The sequence below is a fragment of the Choristoneura fumiferana genome, chromosome Z (assembly GCF_025370935.1).
Source record: "Choristoneura fumiferana chromosome Z, NRCan_CFum_1, whole genome shotgun sequence".
Taxonomy (NCBI): domain Eukaryota; kingdom Metazoa; phylum Arthropoda; class Insecta; order Lepidoptera; family Tortricidae; genus Choristoneura; species Choristoneura fumiferana.
Window position 1 is genome coordinate 14,211,604 of NC_133472.1, and position 19,213 is coordinate 14,230,816.

The 19,213-nt window shown below is 37.9% G+C and overlaps 2 protein-coding genes across 3 annotated transcripts in view; one reads left to right on the forward strand and one right to left on the reverse strand.

Moving 5' to 3' along the window:
• Prip (aquaporin prip) overlaps positions 1–3,665 on the forward strand; it is a 30,206-nt gene extending 26,541 nt beyond the window's left edge. The window contains exons 7-8 of one of the 2 annotated variants that reach the window (XM_074088379.1): positions 1,362–1,421; positions 2,167–3,665. In XM_074088379.1, coding sequence (XP_073944480.1) covers positions 1,362–1,421; positions 2,167–2,208 — 102 coding nt within the window. In that variant the 3' untranslated portion in view covers positions 2,209–3,665. The remainder of the gene's footprint in view (positions 1–1,361; positions 1,422–2,166) is intronic. The other variant, XM_074088388.1, reaches the window with a different exon arrangement.
• A 625-nt stretch (positions 3,666–4,290) lies between these two features.
• On the reverse strand, positions 4,291–18,246 carry botv (exostosin like glycosyltransferase 3). Its single transcript, XM_074088650.1, has 10 exons — positions 17,954–18,246; positions 16,067–16,192; positions 14,456–14,967; positions 14,071–14,376; positions 12,962–13,970; positions 12,399–12,601; positions 11,786–11,887; positions 11,127–11,301; positions 10,758–10,862; positions 4,291–10,212 (listed from the first exon to the last, which is right to left on the reverse strand). The coding sequence occupies exons 1-10, from the start codon at positions 18,068–18,070 to the stop codon at positions 10,108–10,110; spliced, it is 2,760 nt and encodes a 919-aa protein (XP_073944751.1). The 5' UTR covers positions 18,071–18,246; the 3' UTR covers positions 4,291–10,107.
• Positions 18,247–19,213: the final 967 nt, after the last annotated feature.

The window sequence follows — 19,213 nt, forward strand, 5'->3', positions numbered from 1 at the left end:
TTACTTTGTTAGTCACAGAAGGAATTTATAAATAAAAGCTTGCAACTTCCCCTTATAACATCCTAGAATTGTGCCTAAAAGCTAATTTTCATCGTGAAAATTATTAGATAGGTTTTACAACACACGCTTCTGCAACACGACTTTTATTTCACTTTGCAGTCCTCACGAAACTGAAGCACGAGATGGCAAACCTCGATGGTCTCAAAACTGGAAACGGTGACATCGTCGTTTTTAAAAGCAAAAATATTCCACCTAAAGCCAAAAATATTTCGTTGTTGCCTAAAAGATATCCGGTAGACGCTTAAAAACTATTAAAAAAAACTGTACCCAACCTATTACGTAATTCACATCGAAAAAATAATACTTTATATTCGTACCTATTTCCATACGTAACGATAGAAAGCATGATAGCAAAACTAATGGGCTAATAGAATAAATGGAATTGAAAGCGTGAAGAAAACCATTTGCGTGGGTGAGTATCAATCAACAAACGAGCACTACCCGAGGCGCGGGCCACTCCCGGGCCCCGGCCCCCGGCAACAGGCGCGCCTGCACTTACAGCCCAACGTCCTCGGTGCGGTCGACTACTTATGTGTATGTTGAAATGCATTCTATTTATATATTCCGCAGCTCAAAAGGGAAAAACGGGACCCTTACGGATCCCTTAATTGCCTGTTCAAGAATGCATGTGTCAATCTGTTGCCACTGTTCTCTCGGAAACGGGTACTTATGTGCAGTAAAAGTATCAAACAAGTTGAAATTAATGCTTACTGCGGGCTATGCCATAGCCGCTATGGATTTTTAAACCCGTATAAAATAAGTTTCTGCTAACGTCTAGCAGTAGATAAATAATTGAAGATCGAATAGCTTAATATAAAATTATGTACAGTCAACGTCATAAATAAGTGATCACTTTTGTACCTTGTCACTTTAACGTCATGTTTGAAAAGTCATACGCAATTGTGTAACGACGGAAAGCGACAAGGTACAGAAATGATCACCGATTTATGACGTTGACTGTACTTAGGTATCAAACAATAGATACTTTCTGTTGACTTACAAGTAAAACTTCACATGAATTTAAGGCCTCACAACACAAGAACCTATGTAAAGGAAACAATCCATAATAGCTGATATCCTTATCTGATGAGAATCTAATTATGCTTAACTTTTACATATTGGTACTTGCGAACCAAGTCAGACTCTCACTTAGCTGGTTTGTCGTAGTCTTAAAATAAACACCTTAAGTCCTAAAAATAATATGAAAGTAAAAAAAATTATCTGATACGCTGATTGTGTCAATTTGCACCTTTCGTATGGACGATCTCTGCACTTAGGTAATGGATGTATTTATTTGCAAGCGTGCCGGACGCCTACCCGCCGCCACCGCCGCTGCCACTGCTTGGACAGTGGAGCAGAGCGTAAGTTACATTTAGAGCTACAGGTTTCAACTTAAGGTTCCTGGACTAGGTTTCTGCAATTCATTTACCCCCTGTTTCACCATCCATTGATCAAATTTGTTTGACGGGTTTTGTTCGAATAGACGGAGACGGCATCACATTTATCCGTCAAAGAAAATTAATCAACGGGTGGTGAAACAGTTCCTTAGTGTGGTTTTATTTTGGCGTTTTAAAGCGCAAATATTCACATCTACTTATGTACAGTCAAGTGCAAAAATAAGTATCTATTCGAACCACTCAAAAATATGTTACTTACTACGGCCTTATAGCGTCGGAACAGGAGTCTGTGGTACTTATTTTTTAAACTGAATAAGGTCATATTTTTACACTTGACACTTACCTGCACCTATTCGAAACTTCTTTGCGCCTAAAATGCACGTTTACAAAGCTCACGGTTTAAAACAACAATGGTTACATCTTAGGTAGGTAGGTACATTTTTTTAGGTAACAAGTCAATAGATACATTTCTGTTGCACGTTTGCTGTGTTAATGGTAGATAGACCCTTTTGGTAGGGTAGACAGACCCTTTGTCCTACTAATGTCATATTCATGTTGATATCTTATAAGTACATCTGCCGAAGCAATCATAGCTAAATGGATTACGAAAAGGTTCCAGCCTCGTAGGTGGTTCAGTTCCCTCGACTGTACATACTCGTATTATTTCACGTTACCAAAGATAGTGTTAAACCAGTTGTATTGTTCATAGCTGAAGCGGTTAGACGGCGGTAAGGCGGAGGAGTTGGCCTGAAGTCGCGAAGTGCCCGCGCCGCGGGCCGGGCTGGCCGGGCTCCCCGGCCTTCAGGGCCGCACGGGGCCCGCTGGCCTGACAATACCCGCAGGCCCTGCAGGCTTCACAGTACCCACTGGAACTGCAGGCCTCACCGTGCCCAGCGACATCCGACACTACCGTCTCCACCGACCTCACTAACACACACATTCTGACTCTAAAAAAACAATACCTACGTACACGACTATTTTTCTATTAGATACCTACTCTATGAAAATAAAGTTCAAGTTCATAGGGCCTTTGTTACTTCTTTCAATAGAAAGTGCCCAACAACCAATAGATCAGAAGAAGGTCTAGATAATCTGTGACAAATGGTTTGAAATGAAATGATCATTCATATCAAAATCTTTTTGCCATTCACAAGCCCTTGCTCCAGTTCAAACAAAACTTTTTCTGGATTTCGCCCTGCACCATAGTATAAATAAATAAATATCATGGGACACTTGACACCAATTGACCTAGTCCCAAACTAAGCAAAGCTGGTACTATGGGTACAATACATAATTAACCATCCAAGACCCGAGAACAAACATTCGTATTCTTCTTACAAATATCTGCCCCGGCCGGGGATCGAACCTAGGACCTCAAGCTTCGTAGTCAGGTTCTCTAACCACTTAGCCACCTGGTCGTTAAATATACCTAGGTATTACTGGCATTCAAAACCACCTAAATATATTGTATCGAATAAAAAAAAATTAAGTAGGGTATATTACGTTATTAGGAACGTTCATAGTATATTAACGTTCAAATTTGTGTCTTGTAGAGTAAATACTCCACAGAACACAAACACAACACATACTCGTAGATGTGACAAAGTAAGTGTTTTCGAATATTCCAGTGTTTAATACTTAGTAAATTCCTCCCTATTGGACAAATGCTTCTGAATTTTTAAAGCAATGATAATACTGCCTCTATTTGAACAATCCTGAACAATATTATATTTCTAAATGTGTATGGTTATTTCTTTAATTTACTCATGTAACGGTAATTTTAGTGTAATTACCTACGTCAATAATACGTAACGAGTTTTAAAGTAAGCTTTGGTAAAGAAACAAATTAAAGTTTCTATTGCATATAATGTAACCAGTGCACCTGTAGTGAAGTAACACTATTTTTGTAAAATTTTAAAGATGTTCTATAAAAAAAAAAACAGAAATTGTATTCAACGTATTCCAAATTTTACTTAGTTATGGTATTTCCTAGCGATAAGTAATTTTAAGTGTAAGAATATGATTTTGCATTATACCAACAATATAAAAACTATTCTTACTAAGTAATATATTCGAGTTTACTCATCAGTGTCTGTAATTAATTACTGTACCTACTCTGCATGTGTTCAAGTATATTTGTACGTGTGGATTATTAAGAAATTTGTCTTTAGCGTGTATAATTGAATATAATAATAATTATTTTACTTAGTTATAAGAAGTTTTATTTTGACTACGAGTATAAGGTGGCCAGTTATTGGCGATTTACCCCACATTTACCCTATCTCATTTTTATACATAATGCGCTCATCCAGTCCCCCGAATTAAGACTATTTGATGCACCAAAAGGCACTGCGCTCATCACTTAAGTAGTGATCCAGGAAGCTGTCTGCGGTATCACTGTTTTACCGTGTGGTTGACGTATCCAGTTACCCCGCCAGTCTGCAAACAATTCAATATTGCCTCAAGTTTCCCGTAGGTCAACACAGTGTCTGTAGACAAGATGCGCTATTATAGCCGGACGCCGTTAAGCTAGAAGCACTGTGTCGTGTAAGTTAAGTATGTCGATTTCATACATTTAGGGCCTGTTTCACCACTTGTCGACTAACTTTAAGTGACGGATATCAGTGATGCCGCCTCTTGTTTGTTTTGTCCGAATAAACGACGGCATTACTTTTAACTGACAGTTAAAGTTAGTCGTCAAGTGGTGAAACAGACCATTAGGGGCTGTTTCACCATCCATTGATTAGTGTTAACTGACGGTTAAATGTGATGCCGTCTCTATTTGTTTTGTTCGAATAGACGGAGACGGCATGACATTTAACCGTCAGTTAACACTAATCAATGGATGGTGAAACAGCCCCTTAGTATGGTAGGAATGACATCAATAGGACGACACAACAGGCTATATTAATTACGTTTTTTTTAATACTGGGGGAGGCCTTTTTCCAACAGTAGACGTCCTACGGCTGATATAATAATAATGATGCAAAATACCAAATATATGAAACCGATATGCATCTGACGCTGACGCATTATGACAAGCAGTGGTTCTAGATTTAAGATAATTCTAAGTCGATTTTACGCGTAGTCATATGACTGTGCGGTGTGCGAGGAAAATACGCATATAACTTGTACTGATAGGTAGGTAGAAAGTAGAATCAAAGATGGTTTTTATATAAAATGAATATTTTATTACACGACCAATTTGCTATTCTTTTAGCAACGAATAACGTTAGTAATACGATATTTGACAACTAGTGAATTTGCCATATTATACAAGAAATATAGATATAGGTACTAAGCAGTAAATGATTAGCGAAAAAAAAACTCTTAAGTAACTCAAAATCACCTCAAAATAGTAAATTTTTTGAGTGAACTTTATGAACATTCAATTTTGTTGACATATTGATTTTAGATACGAGATTTTTTCAAAGTAGTGATGATATGTGACTCTTTCTGGCGCTACTTGCGTGTGATGACAAATGCTAGTATTGTTAATTCCAATCCTTTATAACTCTGTTATATGTATGTAAAATAACTTAACAATTATTTTTCTGGTTATTCTGTGCATCCATGTCTCAGTTTGTATTTTCGATATGGTTTCACGGGATACCCGTAAAAGTAACAAATTTGGAGTTGAAATAAAAAATCCAAAAAAGACTCCAAAAAACCAATCATAATTATTTTTCCGTTTGATAACACGCATTAACAAGGTTTGATTTATATAACGTAAAGAAAAAGTAGTCACATACCGTATTTGGTTACATTTATCAATTATCTTTAATTTGTTATATACCGTATTTACCTTATTACTAGGTATACGATGAACGACTTGTACGAGTATGTTCACAATAATCCACGATGCTGTACTTAGGTTCATAATTGTTCCTAATAGTACCTATTGCCACCTTCGCCGCGCTCTCCTACAGGTACTTTTCGTTTCAAATTCCAGAAAACTACAAGCATTGTACTACAAAAACACAATTCTATATTATCTACTTAGCTCAATTAGGAAATTAGCGCATGGTGAAATTTGAAACATTACATACTTCGCAACTTAAATTTGTTTTTTGGCTTATTTCGTGTTCAATTCCAACCAATATACTGATAATATACTTAAGTAAAAAAATCTAAGTGTTTCCATGGTTTATTATTATTATTTTCTTTTAATAATAATCACTGATCAGACATAGATCCAATGAACCATGTTGGATGTTAATCGCCATTAAGGAAAAAATGTGAAAATACTTTACTATAGGAAATATTCAAACATAATCACACATTTTTCTACTGAAATATACCTATCTATCATAGTTTTACTGACAGTTAACGAGTATATCCTTTTGGAATTACGTTCTGATCAGTGATCACATTAATTGCAGTCTAATAATCTAATAAATTCAGTTACTTTTAGTGATACTATACAGATCATGTTGTTGGCTCTATTCGTTTTGCCTAAGTCACTCTGACTAAAATAAAAAATAGAAACTTAGGGAGTAATCCCTAAGAATTTCACGTGATACGTTTAACGAAGTTTAGAGCGTAGAAAAAGAAATAAACTGGCTCTGGCAAGAGCAAACTTGCGCACTGCCTTTCCAGTAAACACAACTTGGCCCGGCACTACTTAAGAGTACGAGTTTATCAGTCTTAAAATACTTTGATGAGACTAGTGCTTTTTAATTAAAATCACATCCATATATAATATGTAGTGTCGGTACTACGTACTTACGTTTTATTGTAACAGTCATTCTTATTCAGGCTATCATCTAACTAAGCGAGACACCACGCGTTGGAGCCGCGCTGACACACCATTGAACCTTATTAAAAAATGGAGCACAAAATAGCTTGAACAGTAAAAACATTCAATTCAAGAAGTGGTCTCACGGCTGCCTCGCGAGGTCATCCGCTAGTCATGTTACTGTATTAAAACATAAAACGAAAGAACAATCTTAATATTAAGGCCTCGTGCACTAAATACTACATATTATACATTTTCTAAACGATTATAAGGGATATGTTTAGGTATGTACAGTAAATACGTTGTAATAGTATTGCAATTAATAAAATTGACAATTTATATATATTGGAATAATTAAACCTATTATTGCTAAGTTGATTTCATTTACATACAAGATATGAAAAATTTCATTACAAGCTGAATAAATAGGTTTCAGATTCTTAATAAAATATGACAGTACCTATTCATAATTCCATCGTCAAATTGTCACTACTATTAAAAAACTCGTACCTCAAAATAGATAATTTTTCTTAGTGAACCTTATGAACATTGTGTCAAGGTTCAATTTTGTTGACATATTGATGACAGATACGAGAATTTTTCAAAGTAGTGACGAAATATATCAGCTTTAAAAATAAATTCGCGTAGATAGAATATAAAGATAACTACATATATAAAATTAATCTAGGCTAAAAGTAAACCTGCTTATGTGCGATAAACGCATGAATTCGAGAGAGAAAACATATCAAATGCTCACGCTTGTTTTAACTTTTTTGTATGAAAAATCTTGCAAGTATTACGTTGCAGGGGCGTGGAGTTAATTAGTTGATCGAGCGACATTGCAAGACATCGGCTACATGGTAATTCTAGTCTAGTGTCAGTTCACATGTTCGTATTTACCCTATGGTCAATGGGCCATGACCCAGGGCGGCGAAGCCACATATTTCCGTTTTTTTTCTTCAATGAAATTCTTTATCGTCACTTAATCGGGCGCCAAAACTTCTCAGACCATCAATCTGGTAAGAATGACGAAAGAATTATCGTGTAGCCTTCACGGACTGACGGACTGATGAAAATTCGTCAATGACAGAAAACCAAAATGATGGACTGAACTGAGGCCAGAGTTAGCGTCTAACCAATGTCTAAATATTTGCAAGTTTTTTCTAACTTGTGTAAACTGGACTCAAGCGACATAATTATGATACAAATAATTATAAGACAAATAGCATCATTACAATTTCTACCTGTAATATTTGATGATTAATTAGTATTTTATTTTCTTAAGTAGAAAAACAAAGCTCGTAATGTTTAGGTTTCCAGTCAGTTTACAAAAACGGAATCCTTATACTATAATGCATATAGGATCACTTTGTCATACATCTGTCTGTGTGTCTGTCAAGACCCATTTTCTCAGGAACGCGTGAAGGTATTAAGCTGAAATTAATATCAAATACTCAGGTCTGCTTAAAGAATTTGATACGAACACAACACTACTACAAAATATCAAACGCTCGAAATTTAATAATTGTGAATGCAACTAACTGTGGGATAATGTCATGATAATTTTCTCAATGACTTCTTGTATTTTGAGATGTAGGTGGGCCTTAGGCGGTTCACTGATCAAATTCAACTGTTTACGTTAGTAACTAACCTAATATACTAATATTCTTTGATTGTACTTAAAGAATCGCTACGAGTACAAAAATAAAATAAAAAATTATTACATGGCGACAATATCTTACTAACTAGTTCATATTCTAAACGAATAGTATTGAGTAATTTAAATGAAGTCAATTTTTTTCTAACATACAACAATGTAGGTTAAAATTATATCAAAACAAATAGCTCTAAAATAAATTGGCCTAAAAATTTCATTCACTCACACAAGTGCATGCAGGCAAGCCAGACAATTGTTACCGGGAAAAAATCGGATTATCGCTGTATATAATGTAACTATAGCAATTTCTTTTACGCTATCAATCCTTTACAAGTTCTTCCTTTCCTCACTTGTAATGGATCTAGTGCGAAAAAAAATCACAGCAAATTAAAGGTACTGCCGAAGGAACTACATACTTACTGCGATAATTCGAAAATTCTTGTTTTTATTTTTAATTGAGGTTACTTTGTCGACAAACTTTAAAGCTATTTGGAAACCAGGTTTACAAGATAACTTTAGTCTCATTGGAACCAATTTACCTGCATTTCAGTTGCAACCAAATAAAATTACATTTTAATCTCGAATAAAAAAATAGGCATGACATCTCGAAATTTTATTAAATGTAGCCCAGCTGTATTAGCAGTTGACTACGGAATTAGAGAAAACTTGTGGACCTTGAATATCTTGAGACGCGGACACGAGATTTCGTGATACTTTTAAGACAGTTTTTAAAGTGCCAAAATTAAGGTTCTTACTAAGTTTCCAACAAAAGTTTCCAAGGTTCTCTTATGTATTGAACTGACTTAATTAATGTGAATGAATACTCACCCACATCAAATGCATTACATTAATTACATATAATTAATAATTACACAACATTAGATAGACGTATTACCATATCCTCAATTATCTATGGTAAATAATATAAAATGCTGACTCAGTCATCCGAACTGATGGATCCACTAAAATCCATATTTATAAATTAAAGCGATTTTTCCTAAAATAACGTGTTGAAACAAGTTCAAATTTAGCAAAAATAAAAATAATTACACGAATATCGTGGAACTACCTATTCTATAAAATCTCGTCATCTACTATTCAGTACCGTCATGTGATGAAATTCATCAATTTGCGAATTATAAACAACTCCTTGAATATAAATATTGTTGATTAGATAATTTACGAATTACGTCATATTCACATGCCACGTTTGGAGTGTATACATGAGTTAATTTTATATGGCACTGATTTAAAGCGGCAGTTGTATATTGTAGAATTGGTGAGTTCAAAATAACAAAATACATGTTTATTTAAAAGTTCAGCAGTAATAATTGAGCAGTAAACTAAATAAAAACGATTCGTTAGAAATTTTTAAATGGGCATTTAAATAAATATTGAGCAGAAATATGACCAAATGGGCAGTTATTAGCTGTCAGGTAATAAAGCGAAATAAGCCGGTGAGAAATCTCATTCTGAACCGTTCTTAAAAATGACGCGGAAAAATGTATCCCTTTGAACTGAAGCTCCAACAATTTATTTACTTTATCTTTTACTTTTTTCGATAAGCTACGTTCTGGACTCTTTACTTTCATGGTAATGATAATCTTCAGTACGATACATAAATAGGTACAGCATCTGAAAAAGAATCATACAAGATCGTACCTTCTAGCTGAGCACTGAGGTCCTCGTTTCTTTACTTTATTAGACCAATATAGTATGTTTTCGTTCCTTCTTCCGATTCGTATGAATAACGAATAAGTCAAATATGTAAGTAAAAATTCTAACGTAACTCAAAAATTTACTTACACACGTTTCTTTTTGATCGAAATATGTTGTTTCGCGATGAACCTGGGTGCACTACTGTCAATATCGATGTTTTTCAGCATTAACTGCCGAACTATTTATCTAACTGCCCATTCCATTATTTTACTGGCCAATCATTTATAACACTCCTTAAATAATTTTAGAACCTGAGTTGTAAGAAGAAATAACTGCTGAAGTTTCCATTTATTACTGCTCCGGTTTTACTGCTATAGTAATTTACCAACCACCAGAAAATAAAATGCACGTAGATTAACTTCGAGTATAGTCTCCTACTTCGTTCCAAACACGTACGTCCCTTTATAATGCGGAAGTTTACAAAATGACAAGTTTAATAACTTAACATCGCTAAATACTAATTCGATGTGCTAGATGAATGAATCTTAACTGATAACGTATTACCTGCATTTAGAAAGCAACTGAGAGCATGTCTGTTATATGAACTTGAAACATTTCTGTTTGTCGTGCGGTATTCGAGTTTTAAACAGAACGGAGTCGGCGCGGTACTGTGTAGAAAGCAGCGGTGTATATCCCATAACCTGAAAGAAACAAGCCAGAAATAAATTGACGGTTTGCTTTTAACTTCAAACGTGCACATTTTCATATAACAATATACTACACCGCGACCGGCCAACAATAAAAGCCAATCTTTTATTTGCGCTTTATGCGTATGCATGTCTATCGCTACATCAGACATTACTGAGCGTTAACTTATTTATAAATAATAATACAAGCTGCTAAAAGCTGCAAAAAGCTATGCTATGCTATGCAATGCTGTTAAAAGGTTAATACTTTTTTTTAACTCGTTTGCTTTAAATTTTGGTAATTAATTTTGACCCACGGATTGAATTGAAATTGTTATATTTGTGTATACAATCATCAAAAAAGAGTGTTATAAAACAAAGCAAAACACTTGAGTTAAATGAAAAATAAATTGCGAGTAGTTAAACAACTGTTTGCACTGATGTTTCGTACAGGTGAGCCTGTTTGAAGCTTGGGTTGGCGACTAGCTCTAAGTTTTATTTAATTCTTGGTGAAACTTGGACTAAAAAGGATATTTGAAAGATACAGGCACTACACTTACTTGAGAAAAGTACTGTATGCATTTGTGTCGCTCGTGGAAATGTGTTTCATCCGATGAGAGCGTGACCGGGCAACCGGGGCATCGGAACGTCCAGCGCGAAGTCACCTGAGATAAATGACGGACCACGTCAATATTAAAAGTAATCGCTTGACAAAACCATTCAGTAGCGCTTGATTTAAGGTATTTTAGACGTTACGTACTGCTTTTATAAAACGAGTCAAGCTTCCATTTTCGAAACTACAATAAGTTTTAGTCCTGGCAATAGTTCCACTTTACAGTTCGTTTGCTTAACTATCCGCCGCAAAGGTAACAGTCTACACCAATCGTCGAGTAGCAACTTCATCTAACATCACAAAAGCGTCTCTTCACCTTCACAGGTGGCTTCCTGGTGATATGCGAGACGAGGAAGTTCATCGCAATATCCTCGCAGTTCATAAACTCGTCAACGTAGTCTCGGATGGCGGCGGGGAGCAGTCGCCAGTACGCCCACAGGTAGTAGCGATGCACGAACGCAGCGCCAGTCAAAACCATGCTGAGCTCGCAACTGAAACAAAATAAACACAAATGCCACCGGAGTTGAGGTCACGCACACAAGAACATGTCATGCAATGACAGCGGGATTTTGACATTCTCTCATTCATTTAATTCCTTTTCCTTTTATACAATTAGTTATTCATGTAGCTATGCATGTAATCAATCATTCACTTCAACTTTCGTGGCACTACCTATCATTGTCGAGGTCCATGTCAAAGCAATTACTGGATTTGTATTTCATAATTTTTCGTTATTCGAATGAATTAACAAATCATAAATAAGCTTTTTTTGCTGGCTAGAGAAAGTGCGCTTCATGTCAGCCGACGTTCGTTGAAAAAAGAAAATGGAGTTATTAGACCGTGCAATTTCTGCGCATGCTCACTAAAAAATCATGTAGCAAAAAACAGACGGACAAGCTCCTATACAACTCTCAGTTACGTGTCTAACGGTCAGTAATTCTCATACTTCGTCTCTAGGCATTAGATTATGATTACCTGTAGTTGGAGTTATACAAAAATCCGTTATTATAATTGAGGTCCCACGCGTGGTAGCGGCCAGGAAATCCTACGATGCGATCGCGATGCTCCCGCCACACTCTGTGTAACAAATAAACTTCGTTATACATATAAAGGTTTTCATGGTTTTATTCTCTGTAATTAATTTTAAAAAATATGTATACAATGACACCATGTATTTATTGTCCTGATTATTCCTAATCAAGAGAGAGATAATTACAAATTATAATTAAATAGTACTATGAATATTTTCAATTTGTGCAATTTGAACAAACGTTAGAGTAAAAGCAGTTTTATTTCTAACAATTATTTTATTTACAATAAATAAATAATAAATATCATTGGACACTTGACACCAATTGACCTAGTCCCAAACTAAGCAAAGCTTGTACTATGGACACTAGGCAACGCATAAACATACTTATATAGATAAATACATACTTAAATACATATTAAACATCCAAGACCCGAGAACAAACATTAATATTATTCATACAAATATCTGCCCCGGTCGGGATTCGAACCCGGGACCTTAAGCTTCGTAGTCAGGTTCTCTAACCACTTGGCCATCCGGTCGTCAAAAAAATGTTACCTGAACGCGAAAACGATCTCATCATGTCTGAGATGCGCGTCATCGTCAACGCAGAGCACAGCTTCGGTGTCGATGAGATCGAACGGCAGGAACCGGTTGTTGAGCGAGTTGCGCGGCGACCGCACCACGGCCACCGGCGCGCCGCTCTCCGGCCACGCCAGCGACGCCGACGGCGGCGAATGACCGTTCCATACCACCACCACCTAAAGATTATGCCATGTTTTTTATTTATCTATTTATTTAAGAAACAAACAGTCGTTTACATTTATGCCATGTTTACCACTGACAACTTTACGACGCAAACGGGTCGGGTACTGTTTGCTAGCTTTGTATCGTCCTTTGCAAATATAGCTCTGGCCTTAGTCAAAGGACGGACACTATGATTGCTGTCAATGACTCAAATGTGTACTGTTGTGTACTTACATATTTAACAATACTATTTGTGGAAAATTACGTCTAAGGCCACTATAGGTATGTCTTATAAGATAACAAGTGCATGAATGAAAACGAAATCAATTCTTGCTGAGAAAATTAACAACCAACTAACTGTAGCTGAAACTGACCTTGTTGAGGTAGGGCAGGCCGCGAAGCCGCGCCACGGCAGCCGCGAGCACCGCCTCCCGCTCGTAGGTGAGTATGACGACGGTGAACTGCTCGCGCGGGCGGTCGCCGCCCAGCGCCTCGCTGAACTCCTTGCCCGCGCCGCCCGCGCCGGCTCCCACCGGCCGGAACCCCGCCGCCGAGCCCAGGAAGCGCGCCTCCGACGTCACCGGCGGGTCCCACGGCACTTGTGGAAACAGCGCGAACGGGTCGCCCCACTCGTTCCACAGCTCGTAGCCGTGCACGAGGCTTATCGAGTAATTCCGCCGGTAAGCGGGACTCGCGTAAGGAGCTTCAAGCGGCCCAAGCGTCTCCTCTGGCTCCGCGTCCAATGCGGGAGGCTCTAACCGAGGCGGGTAGTACGACTCGTTGAACGCTGGCGTACCAGCCGTGGGCGTCGCCGGGCGCGCCGGTATATTCAGACGTGTTCGAATAACGGCCAGAAGCGAGTCTACCATCACTTGCACGGAGCTGAGATAACGCTCCCAGAGCAACCGTCCTTGGCGCCGAAATGCTAGCAAATCAGCATCCGACAACGCTCGTAAAACGAAATGCAATTCTGTGACACGCGCTTTAGGAAGCATTATGACTGCTCGTCGCCAATCAAGTACTTCGGCGAATGGTAAAGTGATCCTGTCTCCTCCCATGATAACTGGAATTGCACCGGATCTCAGGGCTTCGTACAACCTTGCTTGTAGCAGTGCTGTAGATGTATATGAAATGTCACAAGGGGCGAGTATCAGAACAAAGGTGGAATATCTCAGCACTGCGCGTCTCGAGCGATCCGTGCCACAGAGAGCCCAGTCACCGATAGATACTAAAGCACGCTTTTCAACAGGTGGGTCACATTCAAATTGTAAGAAGAACACATCCGACGTCGAACTGGACTTCGCAGTCTTCTGCAGGTTTTCAATCAGAGACTCATCTTGGTCTTTGTTCAATCCGTTAAACTGTGGTTGTGAGCCCTGAAAACTGAACGCAGCTAATGAATTCATACCAGACTAAAAGTTTTTGCAAGAATTTATAGGTATTTCATTTCATACCCGTATAAATTTGGATAAAAAGAGAATACCTGAGTAGATACTTTCGTCGCGCAGGAGCGATCGGAGCGCAATCCGACCACACGTCTCCGCCAGGAGGTCCCAGTGCGGGTGGGGTTACGATATCGTAGCCCGGTCGAAACCGGCTTAGTGTGAACGTAGACTGCGCGATGATGGCTCTGCCCGTAGCCGCGCCGCTGAAGGCATCACCAGACCCCACGGAGAGCTCTCTCCTTGCCAGGTTGATGAGCACATGATTGCGCCCGTCCCCGCCCCAGTAAGGTAAACCTTTAATTACCGTCTCATTAAGAGTCAGTTTTACGGTCTCAGCTGTAGACCTAAAATTGGAATGAACATCTTTAGAAACGAAATGTAAGGTAAGTACGTTAAATAGGGCTTTGCAAACAAGATTCTTACAGTGTATTCCGTTCTGATGAGAACGCCTCGCCCACCAGGACTAGATAAATGCAGGCTTCGTTAGGGTTCTGGGTGATATGCGCGTTATATCCCAGCGTCTGTCTGACCGTGGTTTTGAGGAATCCGTCCACCTCGGCGCCGGCTATGGGTGAGTATTTGTCTGGGTCATAAAAGTAAACAGGGAAGCCAGACGTGAGGGAGCACCGGGAATGGTCGAAGCAGGAATGCATGCGGCAGTCGTGTTGAGAATGGATGGGGATCGGTGGGAGCAAGGCGGGAGGTTGGGAGGGTAGGAGGGGTGAGGGTGGGGCGAGTTCGGGCGAGTCGCGGCGGATGGCCTCGAGCTGCGCGAGGCGCGCCTGGTCGGCGGAGACGCGTAGGCGGCGGAGCTCAGCCTCGGCGCGGGAGTGCTCGGTGCGGGCGCTTTCGGCGCGAGCGCCCGCTGCCGCCGCCTCACGCTGCAGCCGCGCGCGCCGAGCCTCCAACTCGCGGAGCTCCGTCGATACTGATGCCTTCAAAGTATCATTGACAAGTAATATAAGTTATTCATAGATATTACGAGTATTACCCAGAGAACTGTAACCCGACAATATATTGCTAAAATTACCCTATCGTTTCAACCATATAGTGGTTGTGTCTTCTCGTGACCACTGCTGCAATATGGTCGAAACTTCGCGATAGTTGTAGTAATAAATTGTCGCGTTTAAATTTTTGGTGTAAAGTTATACATAAGTTAAAGTTTGTAATTACGATTGAGATGAAACTCGGTATACAGATATTTTGAGTCCTAGGGAAACAAAGGCCCTAGGACTCAAAATATCTGTATGCATACCAAATTAGGATATGTAGAATAGTTTTATACCACAAAATTGCATAGTTCGCGAGCGACGGGATAGGACGAAGTCGCGGGCAACAGCTATATAGTAATACGCATGTGTAAAAATTGTTAAAGTTCTATAAAAGTTCATAAAGGCAACATTTTTACTAATGTTATTTTTCTAGTTTTGGTAGGTGACTTTCTCCTTAACTTTGTCATGCAACTTACAGGACACCCTGTATAGTAACTGCAGTGGCAAATTAAGCTTGTTCGGGCCCAGGGGTGCCAAAGCTGAATTAGGCCCCCAATATTAGAAGTTGATGTATGTCCAAACAAATTGAATCATGACCCAGGGTGGAACCTTTTATTAATCAATTTCACTATGATTTCCTTGACAAAATTATGAGATGTCAACACAACATTAGTAGCACAAAGGTTCCACCCTGGGTCATGATTCAATTTCTTCAACTGTACTAAACATATTTTAGCCATGTGCAGGAATCAGTACTTTATCAAGAGCACTTGTAAACATTTGGAGGGCCCCACGGGACTGGAGGCTCGAGGCAGGCTACCCCTTCCACCCCACTGTTAATCTGCCACTGATTAACTGTTATCATTTTAAATTTCTGGCGCCAACAGGGCATCATTTTCGTTTACATTTATTGTTATTGTAAGAAAATTATTCATGTGGTATCATTTATTTCTGTCTGTATCTTTATCTGGTTGGTATTATGTGGTAGCTTTAGAAACCACTAGGTTGCAACTGCTATTGTAGTCATAGATATACCACATACCTTAATTCTGAGCATTTCTTCTATTCTTATCTTAAGGTCTGCTGCATTCATAATTGAGAAGTCACCATATGTATCCAGAGCATGATGCATGGGATTACCATCAAAGGAGAATGATAGTGAATCATACTGAAACAAGAATACGGTATTTGACTATTTTTTATATACTTTATAAATTAACTCTTCATAATGCCTGTTATCGAATAGAAAAACAATTTTTAAGCTACCTTTACAAATTACAAAATAATAAAGGTTAGAAATCTAAGATGAGATAGAGAAAGACATACTGGCATGTGACTTACATGCCAGTATCGCCATCCTTGCTGCATAGAGAATTTTATTTCAAAAAATCGCTAAGTCCAATTTTCAACCGATTTTAGTTTTTTCTTCGCCGAACACTGTGTATATCTATATTTTCATAATAATTTTTAAAAAGTGGCAAATTCAGGAGTTGTCAAATACCATATTATATCATTATTACAACTGGATAAACTAAGTCACTAAAGCACAAAAGCAAAAAGTGAAAACATGAAAGAATATAGAGGTTTTTTATAGAGGATGTCCCAAGAAGTAGTGATATACTAAAGCCGGGAGATAGAGGACCTAGAGAGCTATCTGAATCACCCCCATGTATGTTCCGCGATTTTTCGTATTTTCGGAGTTATCACTTTTTTTTAATTTTTCACCTATCGCCGAGTACGATGAAATTTTTATTTATGGTGACGTGAATTATTGCGGTAGATGCTTGATTTTTTTTGTGTGCTAAGCTGATAGATAGGCCAATTCAGTATGGTAACATTTACTATCGTTAGATCTTTGAATGGAATAAAAAAAAATTAAATGCCAAGAAAGATAAAATTACCCAGTATGTTCACAATTTCAAGGGCCCTTAAAAAAATAAAATCACATAAAAAAAATACCGTTTGGCTTTTAAAAACTTGCTCTATCTATCAGGTAGCTACTCTGAAAATTTCATTTTATTATTCATAAGGCTTCAATCAAAAAATTTAAATCTAAATGTGGTAAGTGCAACATTTTAATTTACATGACGATCAATGCAAGCAAAGCAAAACCTTTCTAAATAAATTTCGTTCTAATCACGCACTGGCTATCAATAGAAAAAGAACAAAAAAACAAAAGACGGTTGACGCATGAGAAAATTTTCACGTTGTTTGGTCATCGTTGTTATTTTTCAATAATTTAAAAATTGTGTTTTAATACTGCTAATTGTTCGTTTCCCTAATCATTTTGGCTATTCATATGGACTTTGACTTGCATTACGACTTGGATTAGTGTTATTACCTGGAATCGACGACTTGGCATTAACTGGACTTGAGTTTGCGTGTAAGTGATCATGTTTACTTCACGTGACTACGCAGAAATGCATTACTATTACGGTTATGCTAGGGGGAATGCGGCAGAAGCTTCAAGGCTGTACCGGGAACATGTGGAACGAAGAGGCGGGCCTCAAAGGTTAACACTAAAGTGTTCTTGGAATGTCGATTCCCTTTTTAAATTCGGATTTTCAATTGCCCATGAGTGAGTCTGTATTACCTTTTTTCATCATGTGCCAAGTTTCATAGGCGGGAGAATTTTTCGTAAGTCTTCATACAACAAATCTTCTCGTAGACTAGAGTTTCTGGCTGGTTGTAAAATTTACTGTCCATCTTAATATAGACCTTTACTTATTGACATAAGGCATTGTTTCATGACAATGATTAAGTAAATGCTCCAATCTAATGTATTATAATTACGGTTTAGTTATATTAGCAAGACTAATGTATTTTAAACTTGATAGTTTTATACGCCAAGAGCAAAAAATGCTACGGAGTTAGTGGGATTGAATTTATACACTTACACCAGATAAAACATTGCAAATCCATTGCTTACCTTAGATAAATAGTAATGAGTAACAAGCGGCACCACAAACAGTATCACGGAGACCATTAGTATTACACGAGATAACTTTAGATGTCCTAGCCATTGGCAAAAGCGGTCATTAAACATTTTACTAGCGTAGTGTTTTAAGTGCTATCACACGTGTAATATATTCAGATATAATTACGAACATATTCAGTCATCAGTGTAAAAACCTATGCCTAGCTAGGCGTACGACGAGGAGAACCGAACGATAACGAACGAAACCCAGAATCCGAGACCTAGACATAATGTTCCTACATAGGTACTTATACTCTTTGACATAATGATAAATCAAAATACAGTAGTTGACGACTGACATTGACAGCAACTATTTTACTCATTTAATCCAGAAATTGCGATGACAATATTGTCCATACAACCATGTTATTTTTCATAATTTAAATATTTTTATGTTGATGAAATTGAATCGCTGTAGACCTTTAGCATGCCAGGTTTTTAAATTCATTTCTTCTATGCCAATAGCGCAACGTTAAGTAAAGTTCAGAGCGACACAACACAAGCCATCACATCACAACACACTGCGTCAGATAAATGTGAACGCAACCATATATAATAAACCATATAATATACCAGTTTAAAAAACATGAAATAAAAAAACTGTTTTTTTTTTTAAAAACGCTTTGAATTTTATGAAACCTATACCATCCATGCGTCACGACACAACACGACAGATAAATGTGAATGCGGCTTAACACGTGTAACATTTTACATTTTGCGTAGCGACATCTAACCATGGACGTACTACCTCATCTAACTCAAGTTTGAAATGCACAGCAAGGCTACTACGAAACTCGAAACTCGAAGTTCGTGTCGTGCGGTCTCTCTCGCTCTCGTATTAAATAGTATTAGTGTCAGAGGGACCGCACGACACGAACTTCGAGTTTCGAGTTTCGTAGTAACCCTGCTGGTAATAGATAGCTAACTTCACGTATATTTGTGGTCTCGACTAAAGCGCCACCAAGCGGTTGAGTCCGTGACTAAATGTTTTCTATATAGATGTATAACAAAGATATTGTCTCTCCTTCCTCTGAGATGTATAGCTACGATAGCTGTCTATTTACGTATATATATTGATAGATATAGGTAGGTGTGTAGTCACAGAGTACTTTATACATTGTGTATTGTGTGTTATATATGTATGTATGACACAACCAAGCTAAGTTTGCACCTCCCACTTAACAAAAACAGTAAAAAAAAAACAACAAATAT